The 23,865-nt window shown below is 48.9% G+C and overlaps 1 protein-coding gene across 1 annotated transcript in view; it reads right to left on the bottom strand.

The window, feature by feature from the left end:
* Positions 1–1,454: 1,454 nt before the first annotated feature.
* Positions 1,455–23,865, bottom strand: part of LOC311229759 (protocadherin-1-like) — a gene marked incomplete at both ends in the record, with an annotated part of 53,829 nt that continues 31,418 nt past the window's right edge. Inside the window, 5 exons of the mRNA XM_084315834.1 lie at positions 1,455–1,609; positions 2,040–2,176; positions 2,298–2,401; positions 2,638–2,743; positions 3,599–3,810. Coding sequence (XP_084171960.1) covers positions 1,455–1,609; positions 2,040–2,176; positions 2,298–2,401; positions 2,638–2,743; positions 3,599–3,810 — 714 coding nt within the window. The remainder of the gene's footprint in view (positions 1,610–2,039; positions 2,177–2,297; positions 2,402–2,637; positions 2,744–3,598; positions 3,811–23,865) is intronic.

Below are 23,865 nucleotides of genomic sequence, written 5' to 3'. Positions count from 1 at the left end.
TAGAACAGTTCCTCAGCAATCCATGCCGGGGAGGTGTTCAGTGGGGGAGCTTTTGTCACCCAGTGTGATGTCAGCTTCCCCCGTATCAAACCGGCCCTTTCTGTCGGGGTCCCCCCTTGGGTGCGATTGCCTCGTTGGTAGTGTCAGGGTCCGATATCCCGACTCCACGAGACACCCTGCTCGCACGGTTGGCGGGTCCAGGGTTGGCAACGCACAGCGGGTGGGACCGGGCCGCCTATCTACGGTTCCTGGTGGACCAGCGCCAAGTGGCGGCGGGTGCGCTTTGGGATTATCATCACATATGGCTACAACAGTGCCATATGTCGAGGTGGATGGAGAGAACGCTGAGGCGGGGGCTTGTGTTGCAGTTTGCACTACCCCACCCTCCGTTTTCAGGTTTGGTACAGACCCTATTGTCAGGGTCAACAGCAGTGACAGCTCTGGCCGACGAGATCCAATCTCTGTTGGCAAAGCAAGCCATCGTCGTGGTCCCAAAGGAGGACGCGATGCGTGGCGTTTCCTCCCGGTATTCTCTGGTGCCCGAGAAATCGGGGGGGGGGGGGGGGGGGGGGATAGGGTGTCAGACCCATACTGGACCTATCCCATGGAAGGTTCAGAATGTTGACCGTCTCCCACCTGTTGGACGCTGTCAGGTGGGGGACTGGTTCACCTCCATAGACCTGTAGGATGCGTATTCGCATCCCGATCTTCCATCCTAGGGCTTACCTACGCTTCCTTTGAAGGGCTTAGCGTACGGGTACCAGAGGCTGCCATTCGGCTATTCTCTGGCTCCCCGCATCTTCACCAAGTGGTGTAGACCGCACTGGGGCCTCTGTGTCGTCGGGGGTTACGAATTGTATTCTGCCCTGGATGACGTTCTGGTCCTTGGCCGGTCAGGGTAGATCGCCAGGTCTCATACCAGACAGGTGATGTCTCACCAGCCTGGGTTTTGCTGTAGACTGGAAGTAGAGTTAGCTCTGGTACCTATTCATTTAAAAAGGAATAGGTACCAGTGACGTTGCCTTCTTGTTCATGAGCACAGTAGGTGCTAGGAGATAAGAGTTATCTCATAATGGCAGGAGCGAGACGCTCTGCCAGTATTCATATAACTAGGTTATAGGATAACCTTTCGTTAACACTCCAACGAGGGTAGAACAGGATCTGCGGGCTGAAGTATCCTCACGCTGATGAGGGAATCCGTCACTCACAGCGTGTTGATTGAGGTGCTGGCAGCGTGGGAAACCGGGGAACGGATGCTGCCCATATAAGGGTGTGAGAGGATAAGGGGTGAGGGAGGCTTCCGCCGTGATGGTGATGGTGAGGAAGGAGGAGGGGTGAGGAAGGCTCTTGCCGTGATTACAACAGGACCCCCCCCTCTACGGGCGCCTCCTGGCAACCCTCCAGGCTTGCCAGGTTGGTCTGATGGAAATCCCGGACGAGGGCAGGATCCAGAATCATCCGGCGGGAGCCCAGCTGCGCTCCTCCGGGCCGTAGCCCTCCCAGGCAACCAGGTATTGGAAGCCGCAGCCGCGGCGACGCACGTCCAGCAGCTGCCGGACGATGTAGGCCAGATGGTCGTTGATGACTAGCGGAGGGGGAGGCTCCGGAGCTGGGGGAGAAAGGGGACTGGAGACCACCGGCTTCAGCTGGGAAACATGAAATGAGGGGTGAATGCGCATGTTGGAGGGAAGCTGGAGTCTGACGACTGAGGGGTTAATTGTTTATTGTTTAAAAAGGATCCCCATTAGCTGTCACCTAAGTGGCGAGCTAGTCTTCCTGGGGTCCACATAGAAAGACAACACAAAACATAACAACATAAGATACATATGACAATCACAATTAACAATGATAATCTAAAAACAGTAAAACATTGTAGACATCATTATCTAAAAACATTGTAACATTGTCTAAAAACAGTAAAACATTGTAGACATCATTATCAACATCAGAATATTTTGCTCACATAATTAATGGGGTTAATGACGGACAGAATCTTATAGGGACCAACAAAACAGGGGGTGAGTTTTCGGGAAACTGACTTGAGTGGCAGGTTCCGAGATGAGAGCCGGTGGGCCGGTGTCCGATGGCGGTCGGCGAAGCGGCGATTTTGGTCAGCGGAGCAGAGCATCGCGGCCCTGGTGTCCTCCCATACTCTCCTGCAGCGGTGAAGGTGCTCCTGCACCGAGGGGACAGAGATCGCCTCCTCCTGTGCAGGGAACAGTGGGGGCTGGTAGCCCAGAGAGGATTCGAAGGGGGACTGACCTGTGGCAGCGGAGGACAAGGAGTTGTGGGCGTACTCGATCCATGGTAGGAAGGTGCTCCAGCCAGAGGGGTCCCGGGTTGTGACGCAGCGGAGGGCGGACCCCAGGTCTTGGTTAGCCCGCTCCGACTGGCCGTTGGTCTGCGGGTGGTATCCGGAGGAGAGGCTGACCGTGGCCCCCAGAGCCCGGCAGAAGGCTTTCCAGACCTGGGAGATGAATTGAGGGCCTCTGTCGGAGACAATGTCCACCGGGATCCCATGGAGGCGGAAGACGTGGAGCAGCATCAGGTCCGCGGTCTCTGAAGCAGAAGGGAGTTTGGGGAGAGCAACAAAGTGCACAGCCTTAGAAAATCCGTCAACAATGGTGAGAATGTTACCGTGTGAGGGGGGCAGACCGGTGACAAAGTCCAGGGCGACGTGTGACCAGGGCCGGCCAGGAGCAGGCAGCGGACGGAGGAGCCGGGCAGGTGGTCGGTGGGAAGCCTTCCCACGAGCACAGACGGTGCAGGCTAGGACGAAGGTGCGGGTGTCTTCCCTCATGGAGACCCACCAGAAGTGCCGCTTCAGCAGGGACAGGGTATGGTCGATCCCAGGATGACAGGCGAACCGGGAGGCATGGATCCAATGGAGCACCTGGGAGCGGACAAGGTCGGGGACAAAAAGCCGGTTAGGTGGGCCGTTACCTGGATCAGGCTGGACGCGCTGAGCCTCCCGGACGACGGACTGGATCTCCCAGGTGGCGGAGGCCACCAAGCAAGAGGAGGAGAGGATGGTGTCGGGGTGTGAGGGACCCCCTTCGGGGACAAACTGCCGGGAGAGGGCGTCCGGCTTAATGTTCTTGGAGCCTGGCCTGTAGGTCAGGGTGAAATTGAACCGGCCGAAGAACAGCGCCCAGCGGGCCTGGCGGGAGTTCAGGCGCTTGGTCGTCTGGACATAGGCGAGGTTCTTATGGTCCGTCCAGACCAGGAAGGGGATCTCTGAGCCCTCCAGCCAGTGCCTCCCTTCCTCCAGGGCCAGCTTGACTGCCAGGAGTTCCAGGTTTCTGATATCATAGTTGACCTCCACCGGGGTCAGGCGGCGAGAGAAGAAGGCGCAGGGGTGTAGTCGCTGGTCGAGAGCGGAGCGTTGGGAGAGGACCGCCCCCACCCCGGTACTTGAGGTGTCCACCTCCACCACGAACTGGCGGGACGTGTCCGGCTGGACGAGGATGGGCAGCTCGGAGAAGGCGGAGTCCACCTTATCGGACCAGACGAAGGGCACGGAGGGCGAAGTGAGTTGGGTAAGGGGCGCAGCGACCTGGCTGTAGTCCCTGATGAAACGCAGATGAAGTTATCAAACCCCAGGAAGCGTTGGAGCTGCTTGACGTTGGTGGGCCGGGGCCAGTCTGACACTGCCTTGATCTTCTCGGGATCCGCCCGGATCTGTCCGCCCTCTATTATGTAGCCGAGGAATCCGATGGAGGAGACCTGGAACTCACACTTCTCCACCTTGACAAAGAACTTGTTCTCCAGCAGGCGTTGGAGGACCGGGGCGGACATGCTGGACGTGCTCTTCCATCAGAATGTCATCCAAATAAACAAAAACAGAGCGGTTAAGGACATCACGGAGAACGTCATTGACAAGGGCCTGGAAGACAGCAGGGGCGTTAGTCAGCCCAAAGGGCATTACCTTGTACTCGAAGTGACCGAGCGGGGTTTAAAGGCTGTCTTCCATTCGTCCCCCTCCTGGAGACGGACGAGGTGATAGGCGTTCCTGACAGGGTTCAAAATTAAGGGGGGCTTGGGGCAAAATGCCCTCGAAAATTTACCAAATGCCCTCGAAAATCAGTTAAGGGGGGCAAGAAAAGCCGCAGACAGTTTACTAATTATATATATATAATTATATATATGCTCTACAGTGCGAGCATTTCACTCGTATTTGCCCCTAATAATATGTGTGTGCGAACCGGAAAAATCATTCACTCGCAGTGTGCAAGTGAAGATTACAAACAGCTCCGCTGTTAACACTTTGAGTGCCAGCGACGCTATATGTCGTTAGTTCATGCCGACCGTTGAATGCCAGCCACGCTATATAGCATTTGTTTGTTGTTTATTTTTTATTAGCGTTTTGAATTCATATTTCATCAATCTAGCCTCACGCTAGTGCAGCAACCTCTCTCTGAGCTCCATTGGGAAAATACCGCCCCCTATCGTCTCTCCCTGTGTAACTGCACCCCATTGGATTTGGATTAGACTGATGGGGGGGGGGGGGGGGGGGGGGAATCCAGTTTCCTCATTTTACTTTTCCGGCAAGCCATCCGAAGAGATTGAAGTGATTGCAGAGCCGGAAAACAGCGTGGAATACATATTTACAGTACCCAGCGCTGAATCAATAAACGCGATCGATATTTGGAATGGCGATCAGGAATTGGAATAATCTTTTTGGAGAACATCTGATCTGAGGTAAGGAATCTATTTTACCAGTCTTAGGATAATCTGTGTAACGTCCCCAGGCCCAGCCCTTGCTGGGCCGGTTATGAGAATGACATTGGACATTTCCTCCCTCCTGACAGTGGTCTCCTACCTGGTCCCCTACCTCCCTCTAGTGGCCAGAGGAGCCTGATGGTGCAGGCGGCCATCTTGTTATGGTTCAAGATAATAGAGTTAATCTCTAGTTATTTATTATCTTGGGCCATCCCTGTCTGTTTGATGTCGTCTCCCTGTCTGGTTGTTGTGTGTGTTATTGCCTTTTGTGTCTAGTTTGGGGTTATTGATTCTGTGTTTTGGCCTGGCCCTGCCAGGTGTTGCTCGTTGTAATTAGTGTCTGTATTAAGTGTGGGTCTGTCATCACTTCCTCGTGGCGTCATTTCTTCCAGTACCCTCCTTGTCACCCTCACTTACCTCCGCGTTCCCTTGCCCGTCGTGCCTCTCCCGTGCCTTGCTTCATTGTTCTTGAGTGTTGTAAGTAGTTTATGTATTCCGTTTTCGTTCCTCTTTTGTTTCTCGTGTCTCAGTCCGTTTTGTATTAGTGCCACTGCCAGCTCTGCTGTGTCTGTTATGTCCCGTTTGTAATTGTGTCGTCTGCCAAGTAAAGTCAAGATATATCCACGTTACCCTGCCGTCTCTGCCTCCTCTCTTCTTGGTCTGCATATTGGGTTCTCCTCTCCTTCCCTCGCCTACTAATCCTGTTTTCACAGAGATATCAGCGTTTGCCCTATATGTGTGTGTGTGTGTGTGTGTGTGTGTGTGTGTGTGCACGCTGATCAGGAAATGAGAGAATAGATTTTTCAGCTCGCTTCTCTAGCGTGCATAAGTACACATACTATCGATAATCTAGCGTTTATTTGAAAACGATTCATAAATAGGCCGAAAAATGACAATGTTTCTTGTGTATTCCAGAATATTCCAGTAAATGCCGTTCATCACGGAATCTTTATATTTTCCTGAAACTTTCAAGAAAACGAGGGCTTTTCAAAATGCTAACGTTAATGAACCGATTAAAAAACAATCGACAATGCTGACTGCAAACAAGTCATTGATAAGCGACGGCCAGATTAGACACATAGCCATAATTTAAGACATAGATTATGCGTTCACAACGCTATCATTGAAGTGGGTGCTGGCATTCAACCATGTTTTACCATGTTCACCAGTCAGTGTTTCCCCTGAAAAAAAAATTCCAGCAGCGGTGCTGTGCCTCTAGGGGGGTCCGGCGGCATGCACCCCCCCCCCCCCCCCCCCCCCCACCCCCCCGGAACTTTAATTTTTTTTTACATTTTAAAGTTAAATGCATCAATCTGGTGCACTTTGAGAGCAAAATAAAGAGGCTAGATCTATGATGAACTTTGTGCTCAAAACACAAAATCGACTAGACTGCAGTGCTTTCTCCCTGCAGCCTTTTCCTCAGGTCAGTATTTTACATTAAGCACCCCCCACAGCCCGGGTGGCTAGGTGGTGCAAGGCGCTCACCACCAATGCAGGAGACGCTGGGTTAGAGCCCAGCTCTCCGCATTGGTATCAGCTTGGCTGGTCGTTCATACTAATACAATTGGCAGTATTAGGGGGTGGGAAGCTGATGGGATCGGACGTCGTGGACAGCGACTCCTACAGGTCGGTTGGTGCGCCTGCACAGCAGAATCAGGAAGCGACGGGGGCGGCGTGCGACGGGGGCACTGCGCCGCTGCTGAATGCATATAGGGGAAACACTACCAGTGGCATCCAAAGTGTTAATAGTTCAGAAACTACAAGTCCCACATTCCACAAGGCGCATAAACGTCCAATCACAGTAGAGTTTCCTGCTGTGACGCGGCTGGTTTCATGCGAGTGAAAGGAAATGAGAACACAGTACGAGCTGGAAAACAAAGTCACGGTACCGGCATAGACCACTGCACTTCCGCGTTACATTGAAATCGGGGAGGAGATAGCGGGGGGAGCATATGAATGAATGTGGATGAGAGCATTGATGTAAGTGGTTGCAGCTACGGCTGTGGGGGTGCTGGAGACATGATCGAATAGACTTTTATGCGCCTGAATCTCCTGAACACGGCGCAACCCATTCCTAATCGATCAGAACTAAATCGGCAGAGCTAAAGTTCCTTTTTCAGCACCTACTCCCCATACGCATGCACAGATTGTCAACGGAGACTGAACGGCGCGAGACGACGAGCGAATGAATGTTGAATGTTCCATCAGAGGGGGGAGCTTGTGGTGGTAGTGTGAGCGGCTATAGACCACTGCACTTAAATATAAACATTAGTCTACCTGGAGACTCAATGAGGTAATTGTAGATGTTGCCATAAGACGCGTCTGGCCATCATTTTTCCATTCTCCTGTTCGGCTGAAAGGACACTGGCCACCGAAGCTCCCCCCTCTGATGATACGTAGCAAAGGAGAGTCTGACACAGGCGCCTCAGATGAGGGTTATGGCTGACCAGGTCTGTGCTCTCATGGAGACAGCTAGGCAAGCCTCGTCTTTTAGCCTAGCTCCTGCAGTTAGCCAGGCTCTCCCAGCTAGCATAAGACTCACGGTCAGCCTAGCTCCTGAAGGTAACCAGGCCTCAATGGCTAACACAGACTCGTTTGGTAGCCTAGCTCCTGCAGCTAACCAGACGTCCACAGTTAGCTCAACCCCGTCTGCTAGCTTAGCCCCTGCAGCTAGCCAGGCCCCCTCAGCTAGCACACTGCTAGCTTAGGCTCAAGATTCACGGTCAGTTAGGGCGGCTAAGTGGCGCAGTGGGCAAGGCACTCGCCACTAACACAGGATATGCTGGGTTCGAGCCCAGCTCTCGGCGTTGCTACCAGCTTGGCTGGTCGTTCATACTAATACAATTGGCAGTATTGGGGGGTGGGAAGCTGGTGGGTGGGGATCGGATGTTGTGGACAGCGACTCCTACAGGTCGGTTGGTGCGCCTGCGCAGCAGAATCAGGAAGCAACGGGGCGGCGTGTCCCTCCCACGCAGACCCTCGCCGCTGAGAGATTGCGCTGTGCAGGTGAAAAGATGTGACGGCTGCCTCCTCGTGTACCGGAGGGGACACGTGATGCAAGGCTTCGTCCACATTGCAGCCAACCAGTGGGAGGCATGGCCTAACAATGTTCGAGACAGGGGAGGGGTAGAATTGGACAATACGAAATTGGGGAAGGGAGAAAAATAGAAAAAAGTGGGGCGAAAAAGTAGACAAAAAAAAAAGATTCACGGTCAACCTAGTTCCTGAAGCTAACCAGGCCTCAATTGTTAGCACAGACTAGTCCGGTAGCCTAGCTGCTGCAGCTAACCAGACATCCACAGCTAGCACAGCCCCGCCCGTTAGCTTCGGCCCGCAGCTAACAAACCTCCGAAAAGAAGCAAGGCTCAGAGGACTAGCGTGGCTGTTGCGGCTAGCCAGCCATACACATGGCGTAGGCAGGCTACATCATACATGGCAGTGAGATTCATTGTTCTTATATGCTCTCGTATTATTGTTTATATAGGCTACCTAATACCGACATCAAAATAGATTGTATGCCTCTACAAATCATATGCATTATATGCAGGTAGAAAATTTACGGAAAATCCATCGCGATTTGGAATAAAATTGAGGAGAACTTTAATCCCTGGGTATTAATCGAACGAAATGGGAAAAGGCAGTCATATTCCAGCACAGTCTTTATTAGTGTTTGCGGTGCCCAGGCAGCAATGGTCTTTAAGTTAATAGATATCATATCCGACATCACTGTGTAGCGTGTACATGTCTGTCAGCCTGTCGCGTATTTCTCCCATAACACGCTTCGCTCGGCTTAGTCCACTTTTCCACATTTCATGGGGGTGTTCCATTGCCGTATACGGTTAATTACGGGCGGTTCTATATGCAAATACTTAAAATCGTGCACGAGCGCGGAGCGTAGAACAAATGGTATTTATCAACACAGTGTGCGTAGAATCTGTGTACGCACGTGTGATAAATCCCGATTTTTCTGTGCGTACACACATTCTAAATTCTGAACGAAAATAGAACACTTTCTACGCATTGTTGATAAATGAGGGCCATGGTCTTCCTACAAGCACCATAACACAGTAAAATGTTTGATTGGTATTACACAACAGGGCACAGTCTCTTACATTTCAAATGCATGGGGAGGAAGAGTTAGCGATAAGTACATAATTGAAAACTGTGGCTTTTTGGACAACATTGTTCCTGGTGATTTATTTCTCGCTGACCGTGGCTTTGATATTCAGGATACTTTAGCATAATGGCTCAGGTCAAAATCCCAGCCTTTACTCGCGGGAAGTCGCAGTTAGCTCCAATTGACTTAGAAACCACAAGGAAAATTGCTCATGTTAGGATTCATGTTGAGCGTGTGATCGGTAGTGTGCGCCCGAAATATTGTATTTTGGGGGGGGGGGGGGGGGGGGGGGGGGGGACATTGCCAATTGATTTCTTGATGTGCAAGGATAATGACAGTTTTTGTAGACAAGATTGGACTCGTCTGTTGTGCTCTGGTGAACCTTTCCCCATCAGTTGTTGATTTTAATTGAAGTGTCTTGTTGTGCTCTGGTGAACCTTTGCCCATCAGTTAAGAGTTAAAATAGTAAATTGTATAGTAGTGTACATAGGAACCAGATTATCAGGAACTTAGCATGTCTTTTTTTATCATGCATATCTTGTGTCTTACCCATTTTATTTTTTTATATGCCTATTTTTATTATTGTATTTTGCACAATCAATGCGGGCATGACCACCCGCATTTCACTGTATGCCCTGGTATGCATGTGACAAATAAACCAGTTGTTGATTTTAACTGAGGTGTCTTGTTTTAGGCTATGTAGATAAATAAAAGCATTGTAAAGTCATTGTTAATAGTATTGTTGTGTGGTACAATACGCCATTCCCATCAGAACACTTGAATAACAGAACAGACAGTTCTGTATCGTATCGCTCTCGCTCGGCATCGCTCTCTGCACTATCTCGCATACGTGCACGCGCACTGAATAAAGACCACAATGTACCTTTAATCCCAATATTCGTCTGACCACACCCCTATCAGCTTACCCATATAAGCAGGGGTGGGGCCACCCACTCTCCTCCTTCTCGCTTTCACCACAAGGAAGAAGTGCCTCGGTAGATCCCCACACTTGACACCATGATGGAAGAAAGGTTTAGGAGCAGCTTTGGGAAACAAGGATACGTTGACATCATATCTTTATTTTCTCTCTCACTATTTTCGAGAAAATACGGCGATATTGTCTTCGTACTGGAGTGTCTGGAAGATGATGATCATTCTAAAAACCCTCCACCGGTTTTCGTATTGGGAGCACGCCGCTGCATGCTTCTCAACTGCAGTTCCTTGCTGTGTTGTTGGGGTGAAACCTGTCAGGCCACAGCTGAACTGTCGGACATGCCGCTGTTGTGAGAAGCGGTGCGTTCCAGGTTGGGTGAGTAGTGTTTGCTGGCGGGCTCCACTTGTCTGTTAGTGCTATGGGGGCTACTTGACAAAGTTTATGGAAACCGGCCCCAGGCTAGGGTCCTTTGTTCAGCCACCTAGGCGACAGAAGACCTTGGTCTGAAGACCATTATAGTTTTAACTAGTGGGCCGCGACCATTGACACTGGTGATCTCTGTGTGTTCTGGACGAGTGGATTCTCTCTGTCACCGTGTTAAGGCCCCATCTTTCATATCCAAATGAGAGTATTCCTTCACGAGGGGATATGTGCATGTAATGTGCGATAGCGGCAGATTCATGTTCAAAGTCAGCTACACAGGCCAGTTGGTACTGTGCTGATTCCGTCGGATGTGGTAAAGTCACCGTTGTGAAGCGGTGTTGACATCTTGTTTTCTCTTTTCTCTTAAAAAGTGAGGAGAGGTTCAGAACGGCGGCCTGTCTGGGTGAGTGTTATGTCATTGTTTACATGTTCATAGCTTACGGTTAGCCAGTCAGCTGTTAACTGCTGCGTTAGCCTGCTGGATCGCTGCATGGCCTGCTTAGGGCCTACTATTAGCCAGTCAGCTGTTAGCTGCGGGGCTAGCATGTCGTGGTCGCTAGGTAACGTTAGCTTGCTGCTATGGCCATGGCCTGGCGCGGGGTAGCTTAGCTTCTCGCGCGCCGCCGTGAGCTCGCTTCTGATCGCGTGCGTCGTTAGATCGGCGTCTCGCGAGCAGAAGCAGTAGCACCCGAACGGTTGGAGCGGCCGTTAGCTTGATGCTAGTCTGTTGAACGTGCTTTGATTTTAACATGTTTTACACTCTTGACCACGACGTCATCCTTGACAGGGGATGTTTTCGTCGACCCTGCCCTGAGCCAGGACGGCAAGGTTGCATCAACAGGGGACTGTAGTGCGGGTTGGGGCGGTGACGCTGCCCAGTTCGGACAACACAGGAGCGGCTGTGTTTCCTACGGTGTCTGTGACTGCACTTCGCTGATCTGCGTTCCGGGTAGGAACGGGGTTGACCAGACCTCATAACACGTCTTCTGGTTTTACTTTGCTAAATGTATTGTGAATAACGGTGTTTTTCCCAAAACGTGTGTTGCTACAATGCATTTAGGATACGTTGCGGGTTATGTGTGAGCTGTTTTTGTCACTGGCAGTTAGCTTCTCCGTGCAAACGGGATGTAATGATCTGGTTGTTGTGTGAGAAACACGGCCGTGTACTCACAACTAAGGTAACTAACCTATGAAGCTATGCTTGGTGACAAGTGAGTAAAAGAATGTTCTTTCTCAGACTGTAATGACAATGAACAGTGTGTTCACACATTAACAGGTTTTCCTGTTTTAACTGGCCGTATTGAGGGTAAAATAGGAGGATTGTGTTTCCCCCCCGGTTCCCTGGGGACTTTTTCATCCTCCTATCAGACATGTTGTGCATTAATTGTGTCTTTTGTGTGGTAGGGATACGATGTAACTCTTAGCTTGATTGCTGAGGTTGTGCTAAATCTGCTGGAGAAACTTATTTCCTAAAGGGAAATTGGTTTGGTTGCTGTCATGTGTGCTTAGCAAGGCCTGTGGTCGATACTAATCAAGAATGATGTATTCTCTCATTGTTTTTGCCATTTTTTGTAGGTGATGATGGGTTGTGTGTGTCATGTGACCTACAACTGGGTTGTACTGGCCACAGAAGCACATGTGTATGTTGGACCGGGGTTCTTAGAGCCCTCTCTATTCTGTGTTTTTCCTTAGTAAAAATCAGATAGCAGGTTAGCTCATGCGCTGTGTGGAGCTGTGAAACGCTTCATAGAGCTGACTATGACTGTGTCATATTCTCTTTTTGTCGTTACATCGTATCATGGGTGTGGGGTCGTAAAGGGGTGAACTGGTAACCTTTCCTCTCCCCATTGTTCTGTCGGTCAGGGGTACACCCCCTGTCCTTCAAGGTTCCCGTCACGTGGCGGTTCGGCACGTTACGGGGGGGGGGAGTTCCTGGTCCCACGGCCTGGTATATTGGGCGTGTGCACCGCAGGAATCCCCCCGCCATAGAGTACGTCACCGTGCGCGTCTCTGTTGGTAGGACTTCCGTGTGCTGTTCAGGTCCATGTGATGGATCTGTTTTCAGGGGGGGTGGTCAGGGCTCCTCCTCACCAAGCGCCTATTCAGGCCTTCTGTGAGTTCGGACTCCTTCTTCCATGTGAGGAAGCCTCCATCAGAGTACAGAGCCTTCCTCCTCAGATTGTCAAAGTGAGTGGACCCTCTAGAAGGGTCCTTTTCTATTGTATGTATATTCGATTCAATTCGTTTATTGAGTGTGTATGGGTTCAGTGCCTCTTCCCCGGAGGCCCTAAAACCAGTTTTTTACATGGCTCAAGGTGCAATATATTCTTTTCAATCTGTACAGCTCGCGTGGGAAGTCTCTCTGGGGATCCCCGTCTCTTTCCTATGGGAGGGTGGTGGGATGTAAAAATGTGAACATTTTTTACCCCGGCTGTGTAGACTGGGATACATACTGTTGATGCTTCCTTCTTTCTATTCCAGAAGTGTTGGAGTTAGGGAGTGTCACACCCCTCTTGTCGTTCCCCTGGGCGCCTTGGGGATTCAATGACAGGTCTAAATAGCCTGTTCATTGATGGGGGTGTGTCCCGACGCACGTATAGTGCTAGCTCGCTGTAAACAGGCGATTGACTGGCACGCCTTGGTTGCTTGTGGTTGAAACAGCGTTTTTATAAAGCAACTGAGATGGGGGTTTTTCCTCTTCCGACGACCACATCCCATGACCTGGGTGGGTTGTCGACGGATTCTCGTTCATGTCTGGGGGATGATGACGGGATGGATCTGAACATATGTGGTGGGGTCTCACGCCCTTGGGGTGAGCCACCAGGCGCGGTTCGTCCGAACGTCTGGGTGGCGCCTTCTTTTCATGTTAAGATCAACACGCATATCTGCCCTTCTCCTGGAGTAGGCATGTCGGCGTGGTTAGGGCACGGGACTGGTTCTGGTCACGCTGGTCCAGATCAGTTGAACCCGTTGTCCGCCGGGGATGCAGATCTGCTGTTCTGGTACCCTGAGGGACTTGGGCTTTTTTCAGGGGGAAAAATGCCAGGTCGGTCTGGGTGTCACAGGGTTAAGCGCTATGGAGACCCTGGTTGGGTATGTTTTTACTCAGCACTGTCGTCATGGCTTACAGCCATGCCATTCTGTACGCGCTCGATCTCGTCGGATCTCGGCCGCTACACAGGTTGGTCCTGGTTAGTACTTGGTTGGGAGACCGCCGGGGAATACCAGGTACGGTGTGCTTAGGGGCTGGTTCTCCATTATTTTTCGCTCCTCTCTCACGCATGGCGAAGAGGGGCCTGTGGGGGTGGTTTTTTGACCTCCTCTGGTGACCCTGTGCTTCCCGTACCGCCAGGCCCGGTCCGAAGTGATGTTTGCGACCCGTAGGCCTGGGTTAACCCTTTTTGGAAACTGAAACACTTGTACTGCGGTATAGCCGGTGTATACCCGCAGGTGTGTTTTGGAGTTTTTTTCTTGAGGGGTTATAGGAACAACCACCGCATTGGGTAACACCGAGGTGGTTGATTCCCTGGTGTGTTGGAGCAGTGTCAACTCCCGGGTTCACCGTTTGAGGGTGCCCCTGCACGTTCATGACGTCTGCCAATCGTGTCAGCCTTCTCTGCCTCGACCCCTCTGGGTGGGGGTTTTTAAATGGAGGCTTGGTCATGCAACACCGCCAGCTTACGCTCCTTCCGCCGGGGCGGCTGTGTTCAGCTGTCCCCTCTGGCGCCTGTCTCGTCCGCAGTCTCCAGGCTAGGGTTAACAGCCTGTTGCCTGGTTTTTCCCCGGTGCGCTGCCTGCTTCCGTTGGTTAACCTTTTTTGTGTGCTTACGGCCATGCTGACTGCCTGTTCTGCAGGGTCAGTGTGCCAGGCGGTGTACTATTGGGGGGACAGGGCCCGCTCGGCTTACGGCCATACCAACCTGAACACGCCCGATCTCGTCCGATCTCGGAAGCTAAGCAGGTTCTGGCCTGGTTAGTACTTGGATGGGATTCCGCCTGGGAATACCAGGTGCAGTAACTGAGGGGCCTTTGTCCGAATACGCTGGCGATGTGGGGGGCGGGGCACTACGTGCCCACCTGGTGGGGTCTTGATGCTGGCATCATGGACTTCTCCGGGCCCCCATTCTAGGGAGTCCAGTCCTTTTGGTGGGTCTGGGTCTTCCTTCGTGCTCCGCTGCTACGGCCTTGCCACGGGGTTGGGTTTGCCCTTGACCCCGTGATTCTGGGGGCAGTAACGAGGTTGTTCCTCCGTTCGTTCCCGGGTGGCATGCGGGTTGTGCGTGTGTGTAGTCGTGGGGTCAAGCCACGGTCTGCTCACCCTGTGCGTTGAGTTGCTTGAGTGCCTCTTCGCACGGTCGGGTCCGTCGCCCTCCCGTGAAGCCCCTAATAGGGGGGGTGCCCGCCATTAGGGTGGGTCGGGGGGGCTCGGCCCTCCCTGTTCTGATGGTTTGTGGGGGGCTGTCAGCGGGGTGTATTTGTCGGCCGTTGGCTCTCGCTCGGCCTCCCTTGTGCAGAGAGCGATGCCGAGCGAGAGCGATACGATACAGAACGTTAGGTTATGACTATAACCAAGTTCTGTTAGTATAGCGACGCTCGGCATCCGACGCCGCTGCAGCCTTTGACCTCGCCTTGTGGCGAAAGCTTGGGAAGGAGGAGAGTGGGTGGCCCCACCCCTGCTTATATGGGTAAGCTGATAGGGGTGTGGTCAGACGAATATTGGGATTAAAGGTACATTGTGGTCTTTATTCAGTGCGCGTGCACGTATGCGAGATAGTGCAGAGAGCGATGCCGAGCGTCGCTATACTAACAGAACTTGGTTATAGTCATAACCTAACGTTTTGTATGTAACGTGAGGTTTAATAACAAAACAAAAAACACCAATAAAAATAGCACAAATAGCAGCATAAACAACAATATAATCTCTCATTTACAATACATAACATAACTATTATTATTATTTGATACACAAAATTGTCACCCACTCACAATATCCTCCTTCCAGAAATCCTCCTTCCAATGTGCTGCTTGCCTGGTTAAATAAAAAAATATATATATAAAAATCACAGCATGGGTGTAGTGTGCAAATCAGCTTCAGAATAGAAATCAAAATAGCACTTATTAGGAGTTGTTTGTAATTAGGCTGTACATCAGATATAAATGAAGACGTCAATACAAATTTATGAAGCTACACAACGGTTTACTGAAAATAGCATAACCATAACCTAGTTTTTTTGACCCTTTGTGTTTCTATATCAGACCATCAATCAGTAGTATACTGTGTGTACTTTGTGTCTCTATCAAACCATCAGTCAGTAGTATACTGTGTGTACTTTGTGTCTCTATCAAATCATCAGTCAGTATACTGTGTGTACTTTGTGTCTCTATATCAAACCATCAATCAGTAGTATACTGTGTGTACTTTGTGTCTCTATATCAAACCACCAGTCAGTAGTATACTGTGTGTACTTTGTGTCTCTATATCAAACCATCAGTCAGTAGTATACTGTGTGTACTTTGTGTCTCTATATCAAACCATCAGTCAGTAGTATACTGTGTGTTTACATTGTGTCTCTTCTCAGACGTGCAAGGAGGCCTGTCTGTTGTCCTTTTTGTTTTTCTCTTATTCGTTGGGAATGGAGTACCTGAATAAAAGACAAGACAACCAAATATAAGCTTGTAAATAAAAAGCGAGTTTGAATGAATGAAAACTTTATTTAACAGATTGCAGAATGGGTACAATACAGTACGGTTCAATACACACAATTGTTAAGGGGATGCAGACCAGAGAAAGACGTTTGTCTTGTTTACATCAGGGTCCCCCATTTTCAATTCATAGTGACATTTATGACATACAACATACATGCCATCATGACATGACATAGGGACATACATGACATACAGGTATATAGTACTGTTACATTTGTGACATATACAATATGCAAACATACAGTACTGTTACCCATAGATCCTAACAGAGATATGCAAATATACAGTAGCCTACTGAGCAATTTAATCAATTGATTGAAGAGGGGGGTTTAATTGTTTTTTGACATTTTGATCCAAAAATGTGTACTAGTGGACTATTAGAAAATAATCTTAGGTATTACAATTTCCTAAATGTAAAGATCAGTTGATCTAGTAACGTTATTGAATCACCTACCTTGGCTTTCACAAGACACATGTCATTGATTAGCTGATAGTGCCTCTCACCCATCCACACACCATCTGGTTGTAGGCATCCAACCATTTGTAAGCCTTAAGATCTTCATCCGTGTATGGGCTTGGCGAAAATACTAGGTAGTTGACTATATCTGGATAGGCAACAGAAGGCAAAATTGTGGGGTCGCAACTCCAAGACGACGCAGCTCGTAAGGATCTTGATCATCTATTCGTCTGAGTTTGTCACAATATCGCGCCCTTTCCTGCTGACCAAGTCCTTCTATATATGTTCGAGCAGCTTCCAGCTTACTTTTTTTAGGTTTAGACATATCTTAAATATAAAATTCAGCGCGCAATTCATTCATTCATTCATTCAATCACCCGTTGTTTACATTAAAGTCTCACGCCAAAATGGCAGCGCATCTGGGTTCTGACCAAATCGTGACGTCAGTGCAAACACTATTACAAATGTTTTGGTCGCATAATTTTATTACCCGAAAAGGGGCGTGGTCTATTCAAAATGGCCCGAACAAATTTGTACAAAAATGGATGATATATAGATATTTACTCATGGTTTTTCATGTTACTACATTAAAAAACAAACTTTTTGTTAGAGGATTTTTGATATGCCACCCAAACAGGGATTTATGACCTTTTATGACCTAGTCATAAAAAATAATTTTTTGCATACATTTTTTGTATAAAATGTTCAAAAAATCTGGATGAGTGATATATCAAAAAATCCTCTAACAGAAAGTTGTGGTATATGGATAGGAGGAAACGTGGCCAGTTTGGTGTGTGGAGGTACTAGAGAAATTTCGATTTTTTGTTTTATGTGTATAATACAAACTCGTAAAATCTCATTTTGTACCCCCTAATAGGCAAAAGAAATATTTGAATAGATATCACTATGAAACTTTCCCAGTTTGTTATGTACATATAAACTAAGAAAAAATATATTGCAAGTTTTCTGAAATTTATGTTTATATTTAAGCATTACATCACACGCAGGAGTGGTTTGTGACCAATAAACCATGCCTAGGGGTGGTCGTTAGGCCCGAGGCGCAGCCGAGGGTCGTTAGACCCCCCTAGGCATGGTTTATTGGTCACAAACCACGACTGCACGTGGTGTAAAGCTTTTATACAACTGCCAGATTCATCCAACCTTATTTCTATACAATAAACACACATTAATCGAAGATTTATTGAAAAAACCATCCGCCAGAAAAAGTAGTTCCCACAACTACAAAAAAGACAAGTTGCCTCCATGTGGAAGCAGCTTGAAGTGCATCCAACCAAACTAACACATCCAACTGTGTATTATTGGAATGATTGAGAGAAGTTGCCTCATGTGGAAGCAGCTTGAAGTGCATCCAACCAACTAACACATCCAACTGTGTATTATTGGAATGATTGATTGAAAATTTTATTACCAGATGCAGAATGGGTACAATACAGTACGGCTCAATACACACAATTGTTAAGGGAATGCAGACCTACTTTCCATAGAACTTCATTCTTAGATGCTTCTATATAAAGTAGGTAAAACAAATTAAAACGTTTTCTTTGCCCTATAGGAAAAAAACGTTTTCTTCGCCCTATTTTTTTATTTATTTCTTTTAGCCTAAACTTAACCAGTTGGAAACCAGGGGTACAGTAATAAAATTAGCAATCAACCAATCAATCAATTCAATAGACCATGCTCACTTAAAACAGCGCTGCTTCTCTCTCAGTCTGACTCCCCCGCTGTTGCAGACAGGAGTGTGTGTGTGTGTGTGTGTGTGTGTGCGTGTGTGTGTGTGTGTGTGTCACAGTGTGTGTGTGTGTGCGTGCGTGTGTGTGTGTATGTGTGTGTGTGTGTGTGTGTGTGTGTGTGTGTGTGTGTATGTGTGTGTGTGTGTTTGTGGGTACGCCAGCGTCGGACAGTGTGAGAGAGAACGCTGCAGTCAGTAGAAAGAAGGAAGTAGAAATTTAAATCAATCAATTAATCTATCAATCAAACCGCGATTTTTCTTTTGTTCTAGATTGACTCAAGACCCATCAATTACATCATCCAACATTGTTTAAAGGGCTAACACATTCCCCTTGACAGAATCGCTTCATATTTAGTCGTTATGGTGCTTTCAACATAACCATTTGTTGTCCGCGATCTTGTTTTCTCCCGGAGTGAGCCGGGGAGGGTTATGTGATTCGGTTGTGGGCGGGTCCTGAGCCCAGGACCGTGGATTGTTGCCAATAAAGACGTGTGAATGGCCAATCAGAATCGAGAAATTTGCATGCCGTTGTATAAATGCAAATAAGGCACTTCCCAATTCAATATATGCACATTATGGATGCAATCGTGCAAAATGAAGCAAAATAAGAAACTAAATGTGTTTTTTTGAAATTTTCTTGTCACTAGTTTAAAAGAAGACATGTAAAGGGGCAACATTATACAAAAATCTCAAAATTGCCCCAATATCAGGAAAATTGTATTTTAGGTGGGTGGTCTCCCCTTTAACACATTCCCTGCCACCACTTTGATCATCTTATACCATTCTCTGCCAGTACTGTAAGTCTATGGAGATGTTCACATTCTTTTCAGGGCTATAACTTTTTAAATTGTATTGCTAAATTGACATTACTATGGCCCATTCAACATCGATTATCTATCGTTCAGGATGTAGGAACGTTTTACTTTTTCATTCACACATTCATACGAAAATACCGTCTAGAGTATAAATATGTTTTTATCGTTTTCTGCAGTAATTCCTAGAACGTGAGATATAGGCATAAATGCATATATTAGATTATCAAATGCCGTTTGATACCGATCGACGCTATATAAAAAATGTCAACTGTACATGGTCCTAAACGTTATGACTGATCATGCGCGGGTGAACGGGGGGGGTAGTTTATAATTCCGTGATCGTCGTTAAATGCTTCATGTAGTATGGCCATGGGTGATATATAGATCAGAGCAGTTTGTATGGATATAATAATAAACAAAAACATTGAAACTCACAGCAGCCTCCTCTTAGCATTGGGCGATGATACTGGAGCAAACAGATCCCAGTTATGTGATGGGGATCGAGGCGATCCATTTCCGGTTTGTATAATAATAATAACAACCCAAATCATGTGGATTATTGAGTTATGGCAGCGATCCATATCCACGGTGTGTGGCTAGAGTCCTGGGATGATAAACGAGTGGCCGGACGGATTTAGGGGACGGACCGAGCTCCAACGGGCATATCCGGTTTGGCAACTCGCAGATCAGCCACCAGGTGGCAGTATTGAAGCATTGCAGAGTTGTGCCGGACAGCATCAGACAATGATCCGTGAGTGAAATATGAATACCATGGCGAAAATATGAAATATGATCAGAATAACGTCGTACGCCGTGATCTGGCAGAATTCGCATGAACTTGAAACCCGTTCTATGACGTTATTGGCGGAGAAAGTGTTAATAAAAAAAAATAAAAAATAAAGGTATACTTTTTTTTAATATCCTCAAATAAAGTGATTCATCTGATTAAATGAGTCTTTTTTCATTCAGTATTCAATATTGTCTGATTCAATATTAACATTCAGTATTCAATAGTGTCTGATTCAATATTAACATTCAGTATTCAAGTAGAACAGCTAGCTAGCCGTTGTGGACACTCACCTTAGGCATCTTGTTTGAGAAATGCAGGCTTCAGTCTATGTGTTGTTTAGGGGGCTTTCTCACTCACCATTCAGGGTCGAATCAGAGCCCGATCGCACCCAAAAAGGGTGTGTCCGTCTGAATGAGAACGCTCCCCCCCGTCCCCGGGGACGCTGATTCGCTCCAAACCTGGACCGCTGAAATAGGTGGTTCCGGGTGCGCGCCAGTGGGAGCAGGGGGCGTGGTGTGCGAGCTTGTACCAAAACACGGAAGCGGCTTGTTATTCACATTATGTACAAATTGCATATTAGCCTACTATATCTTGTGATTGTCTCCAAAGTCATAGGAACTGTTCAAGAAGTACGACAAAGCAATATTTTCTTCTTCTTTTTGGTACACTGACTGTTACAAAGGGTCAGATTAAACCGAATATATATATTTATTACTTGAGATATATTGTATAATATTTGTATATCGTCTGATATCCCTTGTATATTCTTTGTACATATACACGGAATATCCCTTTACCTAGGTACAGGCCAGACCATAATATTCGTTCTCCTATTGGACAGCGACCCCTAGGCGCCAACGACCATACCCCCAATGTCGAGTTCAAAGCTACCGCTAAGACATGTCTCAACATGCCCAGGTTTGCGCAGTAATACGAGACAGAACTGAGGTTGGCACTAGATTATTCACCCTACGTATAAATACGTCGCAGGTGGATACAGAAGCACTTAGCCTAAAGTGACTTAGACCAAACGTTGAAGCCTTCACCACGATACAACGTGCCGTGAAGTGGGCCCCCTTTGCCCCTAAATAGAGCCTTGAGAACCGCGTGCGAATTGATAGCTAAAGTGTCAGAGTTTAACGCTGTATCGTCGAGTTCGACTTATTCTATTGTAAAGTAATAGTCTATTATGTATAGTGTATCGTGCGGCTACCGTTCTACAGTGACCAGCATTACCACCGGTTCGTCGTATCGAGCTAGTGCACTTATCCAGGCTGGGCGGCCTAACCTCGTGCCGCCATCCGAGGAGTCCTAGACGAGAACCGTGTGGATATGTACACCGGAGAACCTACACCGACGAATGCAGAGCCTTTTCCGGGTGGATTATATTGCTTTGGTACTGTGGCTGCTGGAGCAGAGAACCGTCTACCCCACTGCTGTGTGGGATCTACCCTGTGAGGAGCACCGTCGAGCCCGCCTCTAGGACCCACAGAGCCTGGCTAGCTTTCATCCATGCTGCCAGGCATACCGGAGTATAGCTGTTGCTTTGTCTACGGACCAAAGGATTATTGCACCGTCTCCTGTATCTGGAGTCTCTTTATTCCTCGTTGATCCAGACTTTTGCTCCCGACAATTCCTCTCCCCTGCTGGCTTACAACCGGAGGGAACCCCCTTAGTATCTCCAGCTGACTACGAGTGTGCCTTATATAATTCTTATGCTACAGGTGGTATTAATTATACCCATCTTAATATGCTCATGGACTTACGCTCTTGACCTACTTAAGTGTTCTTCGCCATATAAGCGCAATTCATAATTCTCAATATTGTAACCTACTATTGCTGCTCTGCTAATAAATACTTCTAAATATGACTTTCTTTGTTAAGCCGTATTATTGTGTGGGTGTTCACCATATATACCGTGTACTGTATGGCCAGTAATTAAAGTACATAACTAAGTAGTGGTTTAATGATACCATACTCTCAATACAGTCAGGGAATTGTACCCCTCAGTTACAATTGGTCCTTCGAGCCGGATGAATATCAGTGTAATATCTAAATATAATATTGATATTAACCATGGCCAGCGGTGAACACTCCACAAACGGCTCTCCTAAGCTAGAACGGCAGCAGCGCAGACGTCAGCCACCTCCTTACCTAGAGGACTACGCTGCCAGTCTAATACCTAGCTTTATACAGACGTTAAATGCGGGAAAAGCGGATAGTAAAAGCATGTCAAACCCTACCGACCAGGCGACCTTGCCAGTAGAGACCCTAGTGGGTTCTAACGTAACTGACCAAGCTCACGGGGGGGACCAGGAGGGACATGACATGACTATACCCCCCGACAACGTCAACGGGACGGTCCCCGGAGAGCTCCAGGATAAAGAAAGCGCTCCAGGGACGGAACCCGACCCACTACCAGAAGAGAAGCGCGCCCAGGAGATAGACCTCCCCGGAGCGCGCCAGGAGAACGGATCTCCAACGAGCACTGTCAGAAGCCGATCACCTCCATCAGTGTCTTCCCCCAGCGAGGCGGACAAGATGCTGGCGCAGGCATTCATCGCCACCCTGGCAGCCTCCACCGAACGCGATCGACTCCAAGCACAGACGCTTAGACCCAGCGAGAGCGCTTCCAGGCGCAGCAAAGGAGTGAAGACGACCGCATACGCCTGGAGACCAGACGCCTCCAGACGGAAGAGAATATTGAAAGAGACCGCGCCGATGCCCAGCGCGCCGCCGCCGATGCACAGCGCGACGCCGCCAATGCACAGCGCGACGCAGCCCAAGCCCAGCGCGAAGCAGAGCGCGACCTCGCTCACATCAAGCGCGAAGCCGAGCGCGACCGACTACAAGCGCAGATAATGGAGCAATTGATTGCCAGGGCGACACCCCCTCCCTCCGCACGGAGCTCCAGGGCATCGTCAAGACAAGGGTCTAGGGCACCTTCCCCTACCCGACCAAGCGACCCGGAGCCCGGCCAACAAAAAGAGCCTATCCACGTCTCCGAACCCCCTCCCCGACCGGTCCATGCGAGACCCAGCAACCGGGAAGAACCGGCCTATGCCGCCGAGAGACTGAATAGACGACTGCAAGATCTAGAAGACCTAGCAGAGGAAGAGGAAGAGGAAGAGGAGGAAAGTCAAGCCCACCAGCAGCATCGTACTCCACAGGACCAGGAGGTCCAGTACAGCCCAGACTTTACCCCCGAGGCCCTGCGTTACAGACCCCCGACTCAACTCAAGGGTGAGTTTGACGCACCGCCAGCCCCGAGGAACAGCACCTGGGTACCCGGGCTTTGGTACCCACCAAGTACCAGCCCACGACGACACGTACGGGGAGACTCACCCAGGAGGCCTCTCCCCCAACGCTCACCGATGTGCCAGCCATCCATGGCATCGTACCTTGGCACACCGACGTTCCCGGATTTTACACACGAGGACAGAGCACAGTACACGGAACTACGGATGTGCTTAGAGACTATGATGTCCGACGTCCCCGATGAGACGTACAAATATGCTATCCTCCTCAAGCACCTGAAGGTGCCCAGAGCGCATAATATAGCGCTGGCATATTCCAACTCAAGTACCCCATACACCGCGGCTCTAGTAGCCCTCGACCAACGTTATGGACGCATATGGGACTACGTGATACAAGAGATAAGGAATATTGACCGTCTCCCCCCAGCCACAGACAATCGCTCATTGGATGACCTCTCTATCAAGGTACAATCCCTGGTAGGGATGCTGGGGGCACAAAAGGAAAAGGGTAGACACGAACTGTACGCTAACTCTAATGTAGAAAGGATATTAGAGAAGCTTCCTCCCGCCCGACAAGAGCGCTTCAGGCGGCAAAGAGACCACCGTGATCCCAACGGTCCCGAGCCATCCCTCCTAGACCTGGCCGACTTCCTCGCGAGAGAAGTCAGCAGCCTACGACTGGATACGTTCGTGCGGAGTGGACCAAGCCCCAGAGATGGACCTCAGAGATCCAACGATAACCGCAGGCTGGTGACCGTCATGCACCAAGCCGAATCAGTACCGCGGAACAAGAACCACAGCACCCCCTCGACGAAAGAGAAGTGGAAGATTGTATGCCAGTACTGCGAGAAAGAACATTGGCTGTCACAATGTGACACTTTCAAGAAGATGACC

The sequence above is a fragment of the Notolepis coatsorum genome (genome assembly GCF_963971535.1).
Source record: "Notolepis coatsorum genome assembly, chromosome: 6".
Lineage (NCBI taxonomy): Eukaryota > Metazoa > Chordata > Actinopteri > Aulopiformes > Paralepididae > Notolepis > Notolepis coatsorum.
The sequence above is the reverse complement of the archived record's forward strand: the minus strand, read 5'-3'. Positions and strand labels throughout refer to the sequence as shown.